The sequence below is a fragment of the Symphalangus syndactylus genome, chromosome 18 (assembly GCF_028878055.3).
Source record: "Symphalangus syndactylus isolate Jambi chromosome 18, NHGRI_mSymSyn1-v2.1_pri, whole genome shotgun sequence".
Lineage (NCBI taxonomy): Eukaryota > Metazoa > Chordata > Mammalia > Primates > Hylobatidae > Symphalangus > Symphalangus syndactylus.
Genome location: NC_072440.2, coordinates 21,973,155 through 21,992,205, shown reverse-complemented (window position 1 = coordinate 21,992,205; position 19,051 = coordinate 21,973,155). Strand labels below are relative to the sequence as shown.

At 53.9% G+C, this 19,051-nt stretch overlaps 1 protein-coding gene across 2 annotated transcripts; it reads left to right on the top strand.

The window, feature by feature from the left end:
* Nucleotides 1-10,033: 10,033 nt before the first annotated feature.
* On the top strand, nt 10,034-14,338 carry LGALS1 (galectin 1). 2 transcript variants are annotated; one of them, XM_055253192.2, is made up of 4 exons: nt 10,034-10,162; nt 11,432-11,511; nt 13,002-13,173; nt 14,139-14,338. In XM_055253192.2, exons 1-4 carry the CDS (start codon nt 10,154-10,156, stop codon nt 14,283-14,285), a joined length of 408 nt encoding a protein of 135 aa, XP_055109167.1. In that variant the 5' UTR covers nt 10,034-10,153; the 3' UTR covers nt 14,286-14,338. The 2 variants fall into 2 exon arrangements, with proteins under 2 accessions (XP_055109167.1, XP_063479172.1); XM_063623102.1 differs by having other exon boundaries at nt 10,091-10,323.
* Nucleotides 14,339-19,051: the final 4,713 nt, after the last annotated feature.

Genomic DNA, 19,051 nt, shown 5'->3' with positions numbered 1-19,051 from the left:
GTAATCCCAACACTTTGGGAGGCCGAGGCGAGCGGATCACAAGATCAGGAGATCAAGACCATCCTGGCTAGCACAGTGAAACCCTGTCTCTACTAAAAATACAAAAAAATTAGCCGAGCGTGGTGGCGGGCGCCTGTAGTCTCAGCTACTTGGGAGGCTGAGGCGGGAGAATGGCGTGAACCCGGGAGGCAGAGCTTGCAGTGAGCCGAGATCACGCCACTGCACTCCAGCCTGGGTGACAGAGTAAGACAATGTCTCGGGAAGAAAAAAAAAAAATTAGCCAGGCGTGGTGCGGTGTGCCTATAGTCCCAGCTACTTGGGAGGCAGGAGAATCGCTTGAAGTTGCAGTGAGCTGAGATCACGCCACTGTACTCCAGGCTGGGCAGCAAAGCAAGACTCCGTCTCAAAAAAAAAAAAAAAAAAAACACAGCTCAACGTGGCTAAGGCTTAGGGGGTTTTGGTCTGCTCCGTGAGGTGGTCTAGCACCCTCCAGGTGTATCCTTCCCAGTTCTGAATCCCCAGCCAACATCCTAGGGCAGATTCTCATTGGCCTGGCTTGGGTCATAGCCCATCTGGATGGGACACAGCTATTGGTCCATGTGACCCTACCCCCCTTCCCCTTCCCCCTCCACCAGTAAGGAAATGGTTGCCTCCACACAGTCTTGCCTCAGCCTCCCAAAGTGCTGGGATTACAGGCATGAGCCACCACACCCAGCCTAAGCACAGAATTTTTTTTTTTTTTTTAAGATAGTTTCTCCCTCCGTCACCCAGGCTAGAGTGCAATGGTGCGATCTTGGCTCATTGCAACCTCCGCCTCCCAAGTTCAAGTGATTCTCCTGCCTCAGGCTCCCAAGTAGCTGAGATGACAGACGCCTGCCACCACGCCCAGCTAATGCCACCACGCGCGGCTAATTTTTGTATTTTGAGTAGAGGTGGGGTTTCACCATGTTGGTCAGGCTGGTCTCAAATTCGGTGACCTCAAGTGTTCCCCAACTCGGCCTCCCAAAGTGCTGGGATTACAGGCATGAGCCATCTTGCCCCGCCTCTAAGCACTGAGACTTAATGAGTTTAAAGCTTGAGTGTAAACCAATCACAGTAATTTGATTCTTCCGGGTCAGTGATTGGCTAATCTTCTGACCAATGAAACATGAAGAGAGGTCTGGAATGTTTGCCTCACTTTTTTTTTTTCTTTTGAGACAGAGCCTCTCTGTCACCCAGGCTGGAGTGCAGTGGTGTGATCTTGGCTCACTGCACCCTCCGCCTCCCGGGTTCAAGTGATTCTCCTGTCTCGGCCTCCTGAGTAGCTGGGGCTACAGGCGCACGCTGCCACGCCCGGCTAATTTTTTTGCATTTTAGTAGAGACGTGGTTTCACCGTGTTGCCCAGGCTGGTCTCGAACTCCTGAGCTCAGGCAATCCACTGGCCTCGGACTCCCAAAGTGCTGGGATTACAGGTGTGAGCCACCGTGCCCGGCTGTTTGCCTCACTTTTAAAGGACATAGAGGAGGGAGTCACTTTTCCTGGCTTTGGGTGTGGTGCTGGGAGCCGTTGCAGCCATTCTGTGATCAGGAGGTATGGCTGAGCATTTAACTCAGGTGACCCTGCTGGAGGTAGCAGAGCAGAAAGACGGCAAGAACTTAGTGGGTTTGTTTTTCCCCAACTTGTAATTTAGCAAAGTTTCAGATTAATAGAAAAGGTGCAAGGATAACACAATGAATACCGCTACATCCTTCACCTAGATTTACCAGTTGTTAATATTTGCCCAGTTTGCTTAACTGCTCTTTATATATGTTTACTTTTTGTTACTGTTTTAGAGATGGTCTCACTCTGTTGCTGAGTCTAGACTGTAGTGGTGCAGTCACAGCTCATTGCAGCCTCGAACTGCTGGGTTCACGTGATCCTCCTGCCTCAGCCTCCTGAGTAGCTAGGAGCACAGGCATATGCCACCACACCCAGCTAATTTTTTAAAAAATTTTGGCCGGGCGCAGTGGCTCACACCTGTAATCCCAGCCCTTTGGGAGGCTGAGGCGGGTGGATCACGAGGTCAGGAGATCGAGACCATCCTGGCTAACATGGTGAAAACCGTCTCTACTAAAAATACAAAAAAAAAAAAAAAATTAGCCAGGCGTTGTGGGGACGCCTGTAATCCCAGTTACTCGGGAGGCTGAGGCAGGAGAGTGGCGTGAACCCGGGAGGTGAAGCTTGCAGTGGGCCAAGATCTCGCCATTGCACTCCAGCCTGGGCAACAGAGTGAGACTCCGTCTCAAAAAAAAAACAATTTGCAGAGACGGGGTTTCCCTTTTGTTTTTGTTTTGTTTTAGAGACAGGGTCTCAGTATGTTGCCCAGGCTGGAGTGCAGTGGCTATTCACAGGCAGGATCCCACTGCTGATCATCGTGGGAGTTTTGACCTGCTCTGTTTCCGACCTTGGCCAGTTCACTCCTCCTTAGGCAAACTTGTGGTTGCCTCTCCCAGGAGGTCACCATATTGATGCCAATCTTAGCGCACTACAGCCCACGATTCCTGGGCTCAAGCGATCTTTCTGCATCAGCCTTCCAAAACGCTGAGATTACAGGCATGAACCACTGTGCCCAGCTTGTTTACATTTTTTAACTGAACCATTTGAGAGTATGTTACAGATGCTAACACGGTTCACCGAAAATTCTTCAGCTTGTATAACCTAAGAGCAAGGACAGCCTACACAGCCACCATCCAGGATTACATGAGAACCTAGATATTTGATAATTTTATTGAGTCACTGAATTAATCTGGTATGGAAACTCCCAACTGCAGAATTTTTTTTTTTTTTTTTTTTTTGAGGTGGAGTCTTGCTCCGTCGGCCAGGCTGAGTGGCATGATCTCAGCTCACTGCAAACTCCGCCTCCTGGGTTCACGCCATTCTCCTGCCTCAGCCTCCCGAGTAGCTGGGACTACAGGCGCCCGCCACCACGCCCAGCTAATTTTTTGTATTTTTTAGTAGAGACGGGGTTTCACCATGTTAGCCAGGATGGTCTCGATCTGGCCTCGTGATCCACCCGCCTCAGCCTCCCAAAGTGCTGGGATTACAGGCGTGAGCCACCGTGCCCAGCCTTTTTGTTTCGTTTTTAAGACAGGGTCTTGCACTGTCGCCCAAGCTGGAATGCAGTGGTGCGATCACAGCTCACTGCAACCTGTGCCTCCCAGGCTCAAGTGATCCTCCCACCTCAGCACCCAAGCAGCTGGGACTACAAGCATGCACCACGATGTCCGGCTAATTTTTGTATTTTTAGTAGAGATGGGGTTTCACCACATTGCCAAGGCTGGTCTCAAACTCCTGAGCTCAAGCAATCAGCCCACCTCAGCCTCCCAAAATGCTGGGATTACAGGCATGAGCTACTGCGCCCAGCCTAGACTTCTTATGAAAAAGTTTTCCTGAGGCCGGGCGCGGTGGCTCACGCTTGTAATCCCAGCACTTTGGGAGGCCGAGGCGGGCGGATCACGAGGTCAGGAGATCGAGACCACGGTGAAACCCCGTCTCTACTAAAAATACAAAAAATTAGCCGGGCGTGGTGGCGGGCACCTGTAGTCCCAGCTACTTGGAGAGGCTGAGGCAGGAGAATGGCGTGAACCCAGGAGGCGGAGCTTGCAGTGAGCCGAGATCGTGCCACTGCACTCCAGCCTGGGTGACAGAGCGAGACTCCGTCTCAAAAAAAAAAAAAGAAAAAGTTTTCCTGAATTTTAAAGTGATTTCCATTGACTTTTCTATTACTTGCACCCAAAAACCTTCCTGATACACAGGCCTCAGGCACATCATTAGAAAACATTAAAATCCACTCATATCCCACATTAAATATATATTTTTTGAAGTATGTTTATGCTTTTATTTGAGGGATTATTTGGCAAGCAGGACCTAATTTAGGACGGACTAACCTCTAGGAATACTTGGAAATGCTTTTGAAGTAAGAAGACCCAAGCTACAAAGTTGTTTTCAAGTGTGATGACATTTTTCTTACTACCCAAGTTAATATAAAGTTTGAGCACAATAAACATTTATTAATTTCAGCTTTGCAGTTTAGTATTTTGGAGCCAATACATTTTTTTCTTCAGATCTCAAATATTTTCTAAGCTTTTTGTTTGTTTGTTTTTTGTTTTTGAGACAGAGTCTTACGCTGTCACCCAGGCTGGAGTGCAGTGGCGCCATCTCAGCTCACTGCAACCTCCGCCTCCTGGGTTCAAGCAATTCTCCCACCTCAGCTTCCTGAGTAGCTGGGATTACAGGCATGCCCACCATGCCTAGCTAACTTTTTTTGTATTTTCAGTAGAGATGGGGGTTTCACCATGACGACCAGGCTGGTCGCGACCTCCTGGCCTCAAGTGATCCACCTCGGCCTCCCAAAGTGCTGGGATTACAGGCGTGAGTCGCCATGCCTGGCCAGATATTTTCTAAACTCTTTTTTTTTTTTGAGACAGAGCCTTGCTCTGTCGCCAGGCTGGAGTGCAGTGGCGCGATCTTAGCAACCTCTGCCTCCCTGATTCAAGCAATTCTCCTGCCTCAGCCTCCCAAGTAGCTGGGACTACAGGCGCACACCACCATGCCCAGCTAATTTTTGTATTTTTAGTTAGAGACAGGGTTTCACCATGTTGGCCAGGATGGTCTCGATCTCTTGACCTCATGATCCACCCGCTTCAGCCTCCCAAAGTGCTGGGATTACAGGTGTGAGCCACCGCGCCTGGCCTCTAAACTCTTAAAAAGCTTTTAGATTTCCTTTGTGTCTATAATTATTTTCAAAATCAAATGCTTAGTGGACACAGTGGTTCACACCTGTAATCCTAGCACTTTGGGAAGCCAAGATGGGAGGATCGCTCAAGGCTAGGAGTTAGAGACCAGCCTGGGCAACATAACGAGATCCTGTGTCTCCAAAAATAAAAATAAATTAGCCAAGCACAGTGGTGTGCACCTGTAGTCAGTCCGAGCTCCTCAGGAGGCTGAGTCAGGAGGATTGGTTGAGCCCAGGAGTTTGAGGTTACAGTGAGCTATAATCCACTCCAGCCTGGGTGACAGAGTGAGACCCTGTCTCAAAAGTAAAATAATAAAATATAAAATAAAATGCTAAAAGCATTGTAAAGGCTCAGGCCTGAGTCTGGGAGGGCTATGAATGAAAGGGCCTGGCCTCCACCCAGACCTTACCTGAGAGGAGAGGCGGGGCCCTAACCAAGGGAAGAGGCCTGTAGTCAGAAGAGATACAGACAAGAATCGGGAAGGCCGATGGCAGGTGTGGAGGGGGCTGTCTGGACAAAGGCTGGGAGGCGAGAATGGATGAGCAGGGTTGAGGGGGCGGGCTGTGGTGCCACCTGGCTGGAAAAGGGCCCAGGTTGCCAGGGGCATCCCCCACCTTCCTAGAGTAGGAGGGAAAAGATAGCTTTTCAAGCCCAGGTATCTTTAGCTCAGCAGATGAAAGAGGGTCGGCCCTAGCTACCTGTGTGACCTTGGTCAAGTGGCCACCCTCTCTGGGTGGTTTCCCCGACATTAAACTGCATCATTAAATGGGGGAACAGGGCAGACACGGTGTCTCAGGATTCCTCCCTGCTCTGACTTCTAGGACTCAGGAGCTGGCTCTGACCTCCCCTACCTTCCCTGGCTGGAGCAGCCAGGTTGGCTGCGGGTGTGGATGGCGCCTCTGTGGGCTGCCCTCCTCAGCACCGCCAGCTGAAGGAGGTACAGCTTCCCTTTCCCCGCCTCTGCCCCCTGTCCCTGGCAGGGCGGGAATGACCAAGCTGGCCTGGATGACTTGTCTAGACCAAGCTGAGCCCATTTCTCACAGCAGCAGCCAAGATCCAGCCTAGGACAAAGGAATTCCAGAGAGCTCACTGCCTCTATTTCAGGACAGTTATAACGTGGGGAGGAGAATCCCTGGGGTGGTGGCCTTAGCCTTGGGGGACGCAGGAGACAGCACTAACATTGAGCCCCTCCTTAGACATCACTCCTATAATCCTCCAAGCAGTGGCCTTATTCCCACCTTCCAGGCCTGGAAACGGGTTCCGAGAAGCCAAGGACCTCAGCTACAGCTGCAGCCACTCAGCCCCCAAATCAGAACTCACCTCTCGTCTCATCTCCTGGTTCTTTTTTTTTTTTTTGCAATGGAGTCTTGCTCTGTCGCCCAGGCTGGAGTACAGTGGCACTATCTTGGCTCACTGCAACCTCCACCTCCTGTGTTCAAGCACTTCTCCCTGCCTCAGCCTCCTGAGTAGCTGGGGTTACAGGCACCCGCCACCACACTCAGCTAATTTTTGTATTTTTAGTAGAGATGGGGTTTTGCCATGTTAGCCAGGCTGGTCTCGAACTCCTGTCCTCAGGTGATCCACCCACCTCAGCCTCCCAAAGTGCTGGGATTACAGGCATGAGCCACCGTGCCCGGCCTCCTCTCCTGATTCTAACTGCAGCTTCATTTCCCTGTGCAGAAATTCAACCAAGTTGGCAGACACAAAGTAGGGACGAGGGGAAGATGAGAGGGGAGATAATGAAAGCAAGGCGCCGGGCTCAGGGCCTGGCAAGATAAGTGGGCGCTGCCACTAGGAGGCCCTGAGGACTAGGGGGAGGAGGCCCACGATGCACCTGTGTCCCTGCCTTCCCTCCCCGCCAGGAAAACCACAGCTCTTGTCACAGGGGATACTGGAATCTGGAGAGACTTCTTGCCCCAACCTCGGCAAGAGGAGACTGTTGGGGACCGGTTGGGGATGACGTGTAGACCTCCCAGAGGTGTTGCAAAGACCCGGGGAAGGTAACAGCCTGGGAAGAGACAAGAAGGAAGTGAAAACCTTCTGAGCCTCCATGAAAAAACGAATCATCTGTTTAGTACAACAGACCTCAGTTCCACCCTGTATTCACCTCGTTCGAGGAAAGCAGGATTTCATCTCCCCAATTTACAGATAGGGAGACTGAGGCAAGTGGGAGAAGCAGCTTGCCAGGAGGCTCTGAGGGGACATAGCAAGCAGGGCCAGCACCCGTGTGTCTAGACTCCCAAATAGGCCTTTCTGGGGACCTCTTCACCATGCCACCCTGCCTCCCTCCCAGCCCCACTCATGCCAGACGCTGCAGAGGAGTAAACTGTCCCTCCATCCAACAGCAAACAGTCCCCGGTGCTGGGCCCATTTTCCAGGGTGAAGGATGCAGAAGTAGCTCCTGAGGCCACAAGAACCCAACTACTGGGCTGGGCTGGGAAAGTGGCCACACCCACCCGCCCGCAGCCCTTCGAGGACCACACCAGAAGTGCCTCTGACCCTCGGTCTACGACTCTACCTGAGATGCCCCATTCCTTGATCTGGCAGAGAGGGGAGGCATGGGGGAGGGGCAGTGGAACTAGGCTGGGCCCCATCCAGCCCTTCCTACGATTAAGGTTTTTGGGAGGCCTGGAGGAAAAAAGTGAAGCTGCTGTGGTTGGTTTCCAAGCAGCCACTTGGTCTGGAAGGAGGCGTTAAGGCACTCACGGGGGTGCGACCCCATCCCCTCTCTGGGTCTGCCTTGTGGCCCTACACACTCCCCTCTCATCCTGTACCAGAGTGGGCTTTGGGCATCTGGAGGAAGGTGCCCCTCGGGGGCAGGGTGGGTGTGTTGGCCTGGCCTCCAGATGTGAGTCATTCCTGGTCCGCATCTTCGTCCCTCTTTGGTGCCAGCAGTTTCAGAAGAGGGATGGCCAGGTGGAGAAAGAGGTCCCTGTGACAACCCCCCAGCATGCCCCTCATTTCGCCCAGTGCTCCCCACGCCCATTCCTCCACCAGGTTCCTGAGTGTAAGGTGAGCACCCCTCCCACCCACCCTCAATTCTCTGCCACAGTGATCTTCCCTACAGCCCAAATCTGGCCTCAGTACTCACCCTCCCTCTAGCCCTGGCTCCCCAGCCTCCTCCCGTACAACAATGTCCAAGCCCTGTGCCCAGCCCATGAGGCCCTCCATGATCCAGGTCCTGTTGGCTTCCCAGCCTCATCCCCGTTTTTCCCCCACATGCCCGGAACACTGTTCGCCAGCCCTGGCCTTCTCATTCCGGAGCTTCTGCCCATGCTGGAAAGCCAGGCACTTCTCCGCCTACCCTTCACGACCCACCTCCTTTACTCATGCAGCCACCAGCCCACCATAGCACTTTCTCATGGCTTCCCTTAGAGCCATCATCATCTACCATTTTTTTTTTTTTTTTTTGAGACTGAGTTTCGCTCTCGTTGCCAAGGCTGGAGTGCAATAGCCTGATCTCAGATCACTGCAACCTCTGCCTCCTGGGTTCAAGTGATTCTCCTGCCTCAGCCTCAGGAGTAGCAGGGATTACAGGCATATGCCACCATGCCCGGCTAATTTTGTATTTTTAGTAGAGATGGGGTTTCTCTGTGTTGGTCAGGCTGGTCTCGAACTCCCAACCTTAGGTGATCCGCCTGCCTCGGCCTCCTAAAGAGCTGGGATTACAGGCATGAGCCACTGTGCCCAGCCCATCATCTACTTCTTAAAGTGGTTGTGGTCAGATTCCACCCCAACTATACGCTCCTTGAGAGTGGGGACTGGGAGGGGTTCAGCTTTGAATCCTCAGAGCCCAGGGCCAGGTACATGGTAGGTGCTCAGTAAAATACCTGCTGAACACTCAGAGAAAGGAGGGCTGTGCCGGGCCTCAAAGGAGATGTGAAGAGAGAGAACAGGGTGGCCAGGCATGGTGACTCACACCTGTAATCCCAGAACTTTGAGAGGCCGAGGAGGGTGGATCAACTGAGGTCAGGAGTTCGAGACCAGCCTGGCCAACATGATGAAACCCCGTCTCTACTAAAAATACAAAAATTAGCCGGGTATGGTGGTGGGGGCCTGTAGTCCCAGCTACTCGGGAGGCTGAGGCAGGAGAATCAGTTGAACCTGGGAGGCAGAGGTTGCAGTTAGCCGAGATCATGCCACTGCACTCCAGCTTGGGTGACAGAGCAAGACTCCATCTCAAAAATAAATATATAAAGCCGGGCGCGGTGGCTCACGCCTGTAATCCCAGCACTTTGGGAGGCCGAGGCGGGCGGATCACAAGGTCAGGAGATCGAGACCATCCTGGCTAACACGGTGAAACCCCGTCTCTACTAAAAATACAAAAAATTAGCCGGGCGAGGTGGCAGGCGCCTGTAGTCCCAGCTACAAGGGAGGCTGAGGCAGGAGAATGGCGTGAACCCCGGGGGGCGGAGCCTGCAGTGAGCCGACATCGCGCCACTGCACTCCAGCCTGGGTGAAAGAGCGAGACTCCGTCTCAAAAAAAAAAAAAAAATAAATAAATATATATATATATAAATAAATAAAAATAAAAAAAAAAGAGAGGACAGGGTGCACAGACCAGGACCCCACCCCCTCCTGGCCTGGACCACCCTGGGCCATCTCCCAGGCTTGACACTCTCAGGCCTGAGGCTGTCAGGCCAGGGTGCTTTAACTATCCCCTGCATGCCCCTGAAGGGGGCCAAGCCGGAGGCCTTAGTCAAGCCCTGCAACCTCAGGCTTGGCGCCCGGCCCAGCCTTTCTTTAGCCTTCGCGAAGAGCCAGAGAGCAAGAGCGCTGCAGCAGCCACAGTCCTTGCTTCCGGGGAAGGCCTGGGTGGGGCCAGGGCCTGTGGTTAACTCAGTGGCCCTCTGCAGACGCGCAGGCAGCAGGAGCCACGCCCTGGTCCCTGCCTGGGAGTGGCCTGGTCTCCCCCAGCTCTGATTCCCTGAAGGACCCTACACCTCCTCAGCCATCTTCTCTGGGCACCCCCTGAGCCCAGCCTGCTGGCCACAGGCCCCTTCCCGCCAACTCGTGGGCCTAGCTCATCATCAAACTATTTTCCACTGGCTTCCCCCAATCTCTGCCACAGCACAATCTTGGTGGGGGTGGGGAGAGGTGGAGAGGGATGAAGGAGACTAGGAGGTGGAGCTTGGACTCTGGCCGGGGTTGGGGGGGCGGCAGCTCGCCACTCTGATTGGTCACCTCTGCTCCAGAACTGGCTTCAAAATTCCACAGACTCCGCCCCCGGTGGCCCCCAGCCCTGTCCTGACTTGCAATTGGCTGAACTTTCAGGGGGTGGGGCTCACCCGGTCCGGTCCAGTTAAAAGGGTGGGAGCGTCCAGGGGCCCATCTCTCTCGGGTGGAGTCTTCTGACAGCTGGTGCGCCTGTCCCGGGAACATCCTCCTGGCCCCAATCATGGCTTGTGTGAGTGTGGGGACCCCACCCCAAGGTCCAGGGGACAGGGCAGGAGCTGATGGCCAGAGGAGAGCTGGGCAGATCGGGAGCAGGTTCTAGCCCCAGCTGTGTGGCCTGGAACCAGTGCCTTCTCTTTTCTGGACCTCAGTGGCCACATCTGTAAAATGGGGGTGGGTGCCATGGTCCCTCAAGGCCTTCTCTGCATTGATAATTGTCTGGATTCCTTCAGGGTCTGAAAGCACAGTTATTTCGGCCCAGGGTTGACATTCTGCAGCCCTCTGAGAAGTGAGCGTGGGAAGGGTGTGGCCAACTGGGGGACACCCAGGCCACTATCCCTTTCCCCCTCCTCCACCCCAAAGAGCCTCCTGTCCCTTCCCCCCTGCAGCTGTCCCAATCACCAGGCCAGGGCAGAGTCACCCTCTGCTCCGGAGAACGCTGAAAAGTCGCCAGGACCCGAGACAGGCTGCCCAGGATGGGCCTTTCTAGGTCGGGGGTGGAGGGTGGTTGTGTCCAGGCTGGTGGCAGGGGGGCGGGGGAAATTCCCTTCCACCACCCCCAAGCTGGGAAGTTGGGGTGGCAGGGAGGTGAGAATCTTCCTCGGGCCCCAGGGAAAGGGTTCAAGTTTCTGGCCGAAGAAACCACTCAAACCAGTTAACTCTTGCCCACCCACTCGGGGTGCCAGGGAACAGCAGTGCCCAGCAGTTTGCTCAATCTTGTTAACCCTGAGCCAGCCCAGCCACAGCCCGACTGCAGGGCTATTCTCCCTAATGCAGAGAGGCCGTGTTCTTCAGGGTCTCCTCGCTAGCCCCTGGGCCTCTTTGCGGAGAGGGGCTTGAAGGAGAATAGTGGGATCGCCCCTAGCCACTTCCTCTCCAGCAGAGGGGCCGACCCCTCCGTTCAATGTGACCGTGGGCCAATTGTCGGCCCCTCCCCAGCCTGATCCTTTCCATCTGTGATGGGACAGAGCACCCCATCTCCCAAGTCACTCTTGAGTCCAAAATTCCCAAGCCAATCTGCAAAATCTCCTAGAGCCCGTCTTCCAGAACCTTCACGTTACAGACTGAAGCCAACCCCGGTGGGAATAGGGACTTTCCCAGGACCACATAGAGAATCAGAGGCTGGAAATCACAGCCCAATCCTTTCCCCAGGATTCCCCTTGGCTTGGTCAGAGGATGCCGGGCGGGAACAACCCCACTCCCACCCCCAGCCACCCCCGGACACTTCGGGCAGTGGAGGCCTTGTCCTCTAACCCGGCTGGGCCGGGGCTTGTCTGTGCAGGGTCTGGTCGCCAGCAACCTGAATCTCAAACCTGGAGAGTGCCTTCGAGTGCGAGGCGAGGTGGCCCCTGACGCCAAGAGGTGAGAGTTGAAGTCGGGGTGGTGGGCGGCAGGGACAGGGGCTTGGTCCAGCAGGGAGGGCGTGGCCGGCCCAGCCCACGTCTCCTCCCTGGCCGGGAGCGGGTTAACGGCCAGCCGCCGATGCTGCGTTTTCTGGGTGACTCACTTCCCCCGCAGGGTCTGGGCGCCCCCACCGTTGCCGCCCCCTCCCCCGCTCCCTCCCTGCTGTAGCCTGTTAAACTAAACCAGCTGCAGCCTCGTCATCTATAATACCTTGACTCCCCCACCCCCACCCCCACCCCTTTCCGGCCTGGGCGGGACCTGTCGCTGGGGAGGGCGGGGAGAGGAGTGAGGCGGGCGTCACCGCCGCCTTCCCCCTGAGTCCCTCCTTCCTGCGTCTGGTCATTCATTCACTGGCTCAGTCCGGTCCTTCTTCCTTCATTTCTCTTTCACTCAGCCGGCTGCCTTATTTTCTCGGCAGTTAGGTGGCCTTGGACCAGTCAACCAACCTCACCTAGCCTCAGTTTGTTAGAAAAACAAGGGGGGGAGGTGGTTGTGTGGAGGAAGTGAGATGCGGATGGCGCAGTGACGATGAGGAGGATGAGGATCAGCTGATATTGTTAAGAACCGCACACTTCTCATGCACTAATTTCATTTCAACCAAACCCTCAGAGGCAGGTATTGCTATTATTACCACTCAACAAATGTATTATTTATTTATTATTTTATTATTTTATTTATTATTTTATTATTTTATTTATTATTTTATTATTTTATTTATTATTTTATTATTTTATTTATTTATTTTTTGAGACGGAGTCTCACCCTGTTGCCCAGGCTGGAGTGCAATGGCGTGATCTCGGCTCAACACAACCTCCGCCTCCCGGGTTCAAACGATTCTCCGGCCTCAGCCTCCTGAGTAGCTGGGAGATTACAGGTGCCCACTACCACACCCAGCTAATTTATGTACTTTTAGTAGAGACGGGGTTTCACCATGTTGGCCAGGCTAGTCCCGAACTCCTGACCTCATGATCCGCCCACCTTGGCCTCCCAAAGTGCTGGGGTTACAGGCGTGAGCCACCGTGCCCGGGAGTAGTAGTAGTATTATTTGTTAATTTGCCCCATAATTACTAAGCATCTCCTTCTGGTGTGCCCCACTTGTGCTGGGCACCGGGAATACAGAGATGTACCAGACAGGACGGGAGGTCACCATCTGGAGGGAGTCTCTGACCTTGACCAAAAGGGCTAGGATGCTAATGACTTCAAGAATCAAGCAAGCCCTCCTGTGCAGCCCCCATTGTACAGATGAGCAAACAGGGGAAGAGGGGCAGGGACTAGCTCACGCTCACACAGTAAGCAGGTGGCAGGGCCAGAGCTAGAATCCAGGTTTCTTATCTCTGTTAATGAGTTCTTCCAGCAAGGTGCATTCATGGGATACTGAGTGACAGATTAGTCAGTCAGTGGGGCTGGAGCTGGCCAAGGTGGCCTCATGCCCACCCGTTATCCCCTAGCTTCGTGCTGAACCTGGGCAAAGACAGCAACAACCTGTGCCTGCACTTCAACCCTCGCTTCAACGCCCACGGCGACGCCAACACCATAGTGTGCAACAGCAAGGACGGCGGGGCCTGGGGGACCGAGCAGCGGGAGGCTGCCTTTCCCTTCCAGCCTGGAAGTGTCGCAGAGGTGGGCTGCAGACCGGAACCGAGGACCAGAGACAGGGGCTGGGTGGGCTGGGGCAGGGCTGGGTTAGTGACTAGAGACCTTGGCCCTGCCTGCTCTTTCCCCTCCCCTTCCCTCCCTTCCTGTGTGATGGCCAGTGTCTGCCCCTCTTTGAACCTCAGTGGTTGATTAGAATAAAACGAAGGGGAAAAAAAAAAAAAGGCTGGGCTCGGTGGCTAATGCCTGTAATTCCAGCACTTTGGGAGGCCGAGGCGGGTGGATCACCTGAGGTCGGGAGTTCGAGACCAGCCTGACCAACATGGAGAAACCCCATCTCTACTAAAAATACAAAAAATTAACCAGGCGTGGTGGCGCATGCCTGTAATCCCAGCTACTCGGGAGGCTGAGGCAGGAGAACTGGCTGAACCCAGGAGGCGGAGGTTGCAGTGAGCCGAGATTGTACCACTGCACTCCAGCCTGGCCAACAAGAGCAAAACTCTGTCTCAAAAAAAAAAAAAAAAAAAAAAAAAAATTAGCCAGTGTGGTGGCTCATGCCTGTAATCCCGGCACTTTGGGAGGCCGAAGTGGGTGGATCACCTGAGGTCAAGAGTTCAAGACCAGCCTGACCAACATGGTGAAACCCCGTCTCTATGAAAAAATACAAAAATTAGCTGGGCGTGGTGGCACACAACTGTAGTCCCAGCTACTTGGGAGGCTGAGACAGGAGAATCACTTGAACCTGGGAGGCGGAGGTTGCAGTGAGCCAAGATTACACCATTGTACTCCAGCCTGGGTGACAGAGGAGACTCCGTCTCAAAAAAAAAAAAAAATCTGTTATGGGATTAGAGTAAAAAGAAAGAAAAAAATATTATAAATGCACCTCCTCAGGCTCAGCCACAAACTGGGGCTGTGTCAGGGCCACATGAGGAACGGGTTCTGGAAGGGCCCATGGCCTGTGGGCCCAGCTCACTGCTGTCCTCTACCCCCAGGTGTGCATCACCTTCGACCAGGCCGACCTGACCATCAAGCTGCCAGATGGATACGAATTCAAGTTCCCCAACCGCCTTAACTTGGAGGCCATCAACTACATGGCAGCTGATGGTGACTTCAAGATCAAGTGTGTGGCCTTTGACTGAAATCAGCCAGTCCATGGCCCCCAATAAAGGCAGCTGCCTCTGCTCCCTCTGAACCAGCCTCTTGTGTGTATGTGTACATGTGTGCGTGTGTGTGTGTGTGAGAGGGGTCCCCACCTCCAGGCCTGCCCCCTTCCTTCATTTCCATTCGCTTTGTCCACGGGTACCTCCTCAGTTCCAATGATGTCTTCCGCTGGGTCCCCCAGATGAAGCACAGAGAGTTTGGCACACAGCAGGAGGGTCATTGACCACTGAATAAAAATCAGTCCCTGCCATGCCGGGCGCGGTGGCTCATGCTTGTAATCCCAGCACTTTGGGAGGCCGAGGCGGGCGGATCACGAGGTCAGGAGATCGAGACCACGGTGAAACCCCGTCTCTACTAAAAAAATACAAAAAATTAGCCGGGCGTGGTGGCGGGCGCCTGTAGTCCCAGCTACTCGGAGGCTGAGGCAGGAGAATGGCGTGAACCCGGGAGGCGGAGCTCGCAGTGAGCCGAGATTGCGCCACTGCACTCCAGCCCGGGCGACAGAGTGAGACTCTGTCTCAAAAAAAAAAAAAAAAATCAGTCCCTGCCCTGAAACTGCTTTTAGCCTAGTGGGCCCTAGCACACAGCAGATGTTCAAAGGATGTTGCATAAATGACATCAAGGGGGAAAGCGGCAAGGACAGACCAACTCGTTTGTGGTGATGGGGCAGAAGACAGGGAGGTTGAGGGAAGAATACGAGACCCCTCTCATTTGCCTTCATGAGCTAGAAAGAGATTTGGAGTCAGACAACAACGGGCTGCCAGCTATGTGGCCTTGTGCATATTAACTGACCTGAGCCTCAGCTTATTCCTTTATAACAAGGGGGATAACGCAAACAGCCTATCAAAGAGTTGTTCCAAAGACCAGTCACTTCTTGGCCTTCTGGCTGAGATCAAGTGTAGATTAAATGAGGTGTTGCATGAAAGAAGCCAAGTTCAATACCCAGCATATGGTAAATGCTCGGTGGATAGTGGTTTCCCATACCTCGTGCACGGCTTTTTTTTTTTTTTTTTTTTAGAGATGGGGTCTTGCTATGTTGCCCAGGCTGGAGTGCAGTGGTTGTTCACAGGCATGATCATGGCATACTGCAGCCTCAAAGTCCTGGGCTCAGGCAATAGTCCTGCCTCAGCCTTCTGAGTAGCTGGGACCACAGGTGTGCATCACTGCACCCAGATCCCTGCACCACCTTTTTTTTTGAGACGGAGTCTCGCTCTGTCGCCCAGGCTGGAGTGCAGTGGAGCAATCTCGGCTCACTGCAAGCTCCGCCTCCCGGGTTCACGCCATTCTCCTGCCTCAGCCTCTCCAAGTAGCTGGGACTACAGGCGCCCGCCACCACGCCCGGCTAATTTTTTTTGTATTTTTAGTAGAGACGGGGTTTCACCGTGGTCTCGATCTCCTGACCTCGTGATCCGCCCGCCTCGGCCTCCCAAAGTGCTGGGATTACAAGCGTGAGCCACTGCGCCCGGCCCCTGCACCACTTTTGAGGTGCTATTACTCCAATTGAAGGGGAAGAAATGGGCTCTGATTGATGAAATGACTCCCGGATCTGTATCAGGCCCAGCTGAGCCTGCGGGGCTGCCCAGGAATCCTGGCTTTGTGGGCTCAGGCCATGCACCCCACTTTGCTAGATTGTATGGGGAACCAAAGGACTAGTCTGGAAGCCACCGGCTGTCATTCCTGGGCAGATGCCCCCACCCAACAATGGACTTGGGTGATGACCCTGGCACCCCATTGCCAGCCCCTGTTTCTGTGGTAGGAAGAGCTGGGGTTGGGGGCTACGTCAGCCCCTGCAGAGAACCAAGAGGTAAAAGCCAGCTGACATGAGGCCCAGCCTACAGACTCCCGCAGCCTCCTCCTTGGGGTACGGAGTAGGGGTGACTCACTCAACCTGACATGAGGTCTCCATGAACCTGTTCTCTCCTGGTTTCCAAAGACGGCGTCTCCTCCAAGACCAGCCCAGGCCGTTACCCTGGAGGGTAATGCTTAACCCAACCCCATCAAACCCACCCATCACAACTGATGGGGCCTGAGTGGACTGCTGGGGTGCCCTGCAGACTGACCACTTCCCTGCACCTTTTCCTTCCTGCTTGCTGCTGCAGTCAGATCTTCGCAGGGCCCCTACCTCCCTGGGAAGCAGCTGCAGGAACTGAGCCAAAGTTCAGACGGTTAGAATCAGAACATCATTAGGCTCCCCCCATAACCCCAAGGCACAGTCTCCTGAGGCATGGTGCGTGGGTGGGGGGGTCTTGGCAAATCTCACTTTCTAGGGCTACTGGTACCAGCTGTGAGTAGATCTCTTATACACTCAGTCTCAGTTTCCTCATCCATAAAATGAGACCCATGTTGGGTGGATGATTTCCATCTCAGTGGGTGCCCTGGGACCTGGGTGGGAGCCAGGGGCATATACCTCTCTATGAGAGGTCAAAGAGGATGGAACACACATGCTGAGAACTCCCATGAGCCAATCTCCAGGCTCTCCTGGGGCTCCCAGGTGGCCACCCAGAAACAGCTTCAGAAGCCTGGCTGTAGATAGAGTGCCCTCTGCTGGACATCGGAGAACACGTCCCCCAGGCTGCCCTGCCTGGTCCTCAGTTCACCCACACTGATTCTCCCCTACACTGGCTGACACTCACAAGACACTAGGACTGGAGCCACAACCGGGCAGAGAAAAGTCCTGGGGCAGGTAAGAGAGGCCACTGGGTGTGGAGGAAGGAAGCCCGGCTTGGCGTCAGACAGACCTGTGTTTAAACCTCAGCTCTGTGGCTGTGTGCCCTTGGACCAGTTATTCAACGTCTCTGAACCTCAGTTTCCTCATCTGGCAAACTTTGTTAAGACTGCACTAGTTGGCCAGGCACGCTGGCTCACGCCTGTAATCCCAGCACTTTGGGAGGCCGAGGTGGGTGGATGACCTAAGGTGAGGAGTTCGAGACCAGTGCGGGCGACATGATGAAACCCTGTCTCTACTAAAAATACAAAAATTAGGCCGGGCATGGTGGCTCACATCTGTAATCCCAGCACTTTGGGAGGCCGAGGCTGGTGGGTCATCTGAGGTTGGGAGTTCGAGACCAGCCTGACCAACATGGAGAAACCCTGTCTCTACTAAAAATACAAAAAATTAGCTGGGCATGGTGGTGAATGCCTGTAATCCCAGCTACTTAGGAGGTTGAGGCAGGAGGCAGGAGAATGGCGTGAACCTGGGAGGCGGAGGTTGCAGTGAGCCGACATCGTGCCATTGCACTTCAACCTGGGCAACAAGAGCAAAACTCAATTTCAAAAAAAAAAAAATTAGCCGGGCGCAGTGGCACATGCCTGTAATCCCAGCTACTCGGGAGGCTGAGGCAGGAGAATCGCTTGAGCCCGGGAGGCAGAGGTTGCAGCGAGCCAATATTGCGCCATTGCACTCCAGCCTGGGTGACAGAGCGAGACTCCATCTCAAAAAAAAAAAAAAAAAAAGACTGCACTAGTATTGGCTGGGTGTGGTGGCTCACACCTGTAATCCCAGCACTTTGGGAAGCTGAGGCAGGAGGTTCATTTGAGGTCAGAAGTTCGAGACCACCCTGGCCAACAAGTGAAACCCCGTCTTTACTAAAAATACAAAAATTAGCCGGGCATGGTGGTGCATGCCTGTAGTCCCAGCTACTGTGGAGACTGAGGCAGGAAAATCACTTGATCCTGGGAAGAGGAGGTTGCAGTGAACCGAGATCACGCCACTGCATTCCAGCCTGGGTGACACAGCAAGACTCCATCTCAAAAAAAAAACAAAAACAAAAACAAAAAAAAAGCTTGCTTGCTTGCTTGCTTGCTTGCTTCCCTCCTTCCTTCCTTCCTTTCTTTTTTTGAGACGGTCTCCCTCTGTTGCCCAGGCTGGAGTGCGGCGGCGTGATCTCGGCTCACTGCAGCCTCCCTGCCTCGGGCTCCCATGATTCTCCTACCTTGGCCTGCCGAGTACCTGGGATTGCAGGCGCACACCACCACGCCTGGCTGGTTTTTGTGTTTTTGGTGGAGACGGGGTTTCGCCGTGTTTGCCGGGCTGGTCTCCAACTCCTGACCTCGAGTGATCTGCCTGCCTCGGCCTCCCGAAGTGCTGGGATTACAGACAGAGTCTCACTCAATGCTCAATGTTGCCCAGGCTGGAGTGTAGTGGCGTGATCCCGGCTCGCTACAACCTCCACCTCCCAGCCGCCTGTCTTGGCCTCCCAAAGTGCTAAGATTACAGCCTCTGCCCAGCCACCACCCCGTCTAGGAAGTGAGGAGCGCCTCTGCCCGGCCGCCCCGTCTGGGAAGTGAGGAGCGCCTCTGCCTGGCCTCTGTGCAACCTTCCAAGTGTGAAGTGACAGCCTTCGTTGTAGAATGAATGAAGACACTGGCACTGATTATATAACACCTTGGCAGCTATCTCAAGTCGTTGATGGTGGAGGTATTGGAATTATAGAAGAAAGCAAACACGCAAATTTGACTAAAGGCGATTTTGTGACTTCTTTCTTTTTTTTTTTTTTTTTTTTTTTTTGAGACAGAATCTCGCTCTTTTGCCCAGGCCAGAGTGCAGTGGCACTATCTCGGCTCACTGTAAGCTCCGCCTCCCAGGTTCACGCCATTTTCCTGCCTCAGCCTCCCCAGCAGCTGGGACTACAGGTGCCCGCCACCACGCCCAGCTAATTTTTTGTATTTTTTTTAGTAGAGACGGGGTTTCACCGTGTTAGCCAGGATGGTCTCGATCTCCTGACCTCGTGATCGGCCCGCCTCG

What these genes read in the sequence shown, in the direction of transcription:
- LGALS1 (XM_055253192.2), top strand. An exon ending in GTGGCCCCTGACGCCAAGAG is followed by an intron (nt 11,512 to 13,001) that starts GTGAGAGTTGAA and finishes GTTATCCCCTAG; the next exon opens with CTTCGTGCTGAACCTGGGCA. An exon ending in AGCCTGGAAGTGTCGCAGAG is followed by an intron (nt 13,174 to 14,138) that starts GTGGGCTGCAGA and finishes CTCTACCCCCAG; the next exon opens with GTGTGCATCACCTTCGACCA.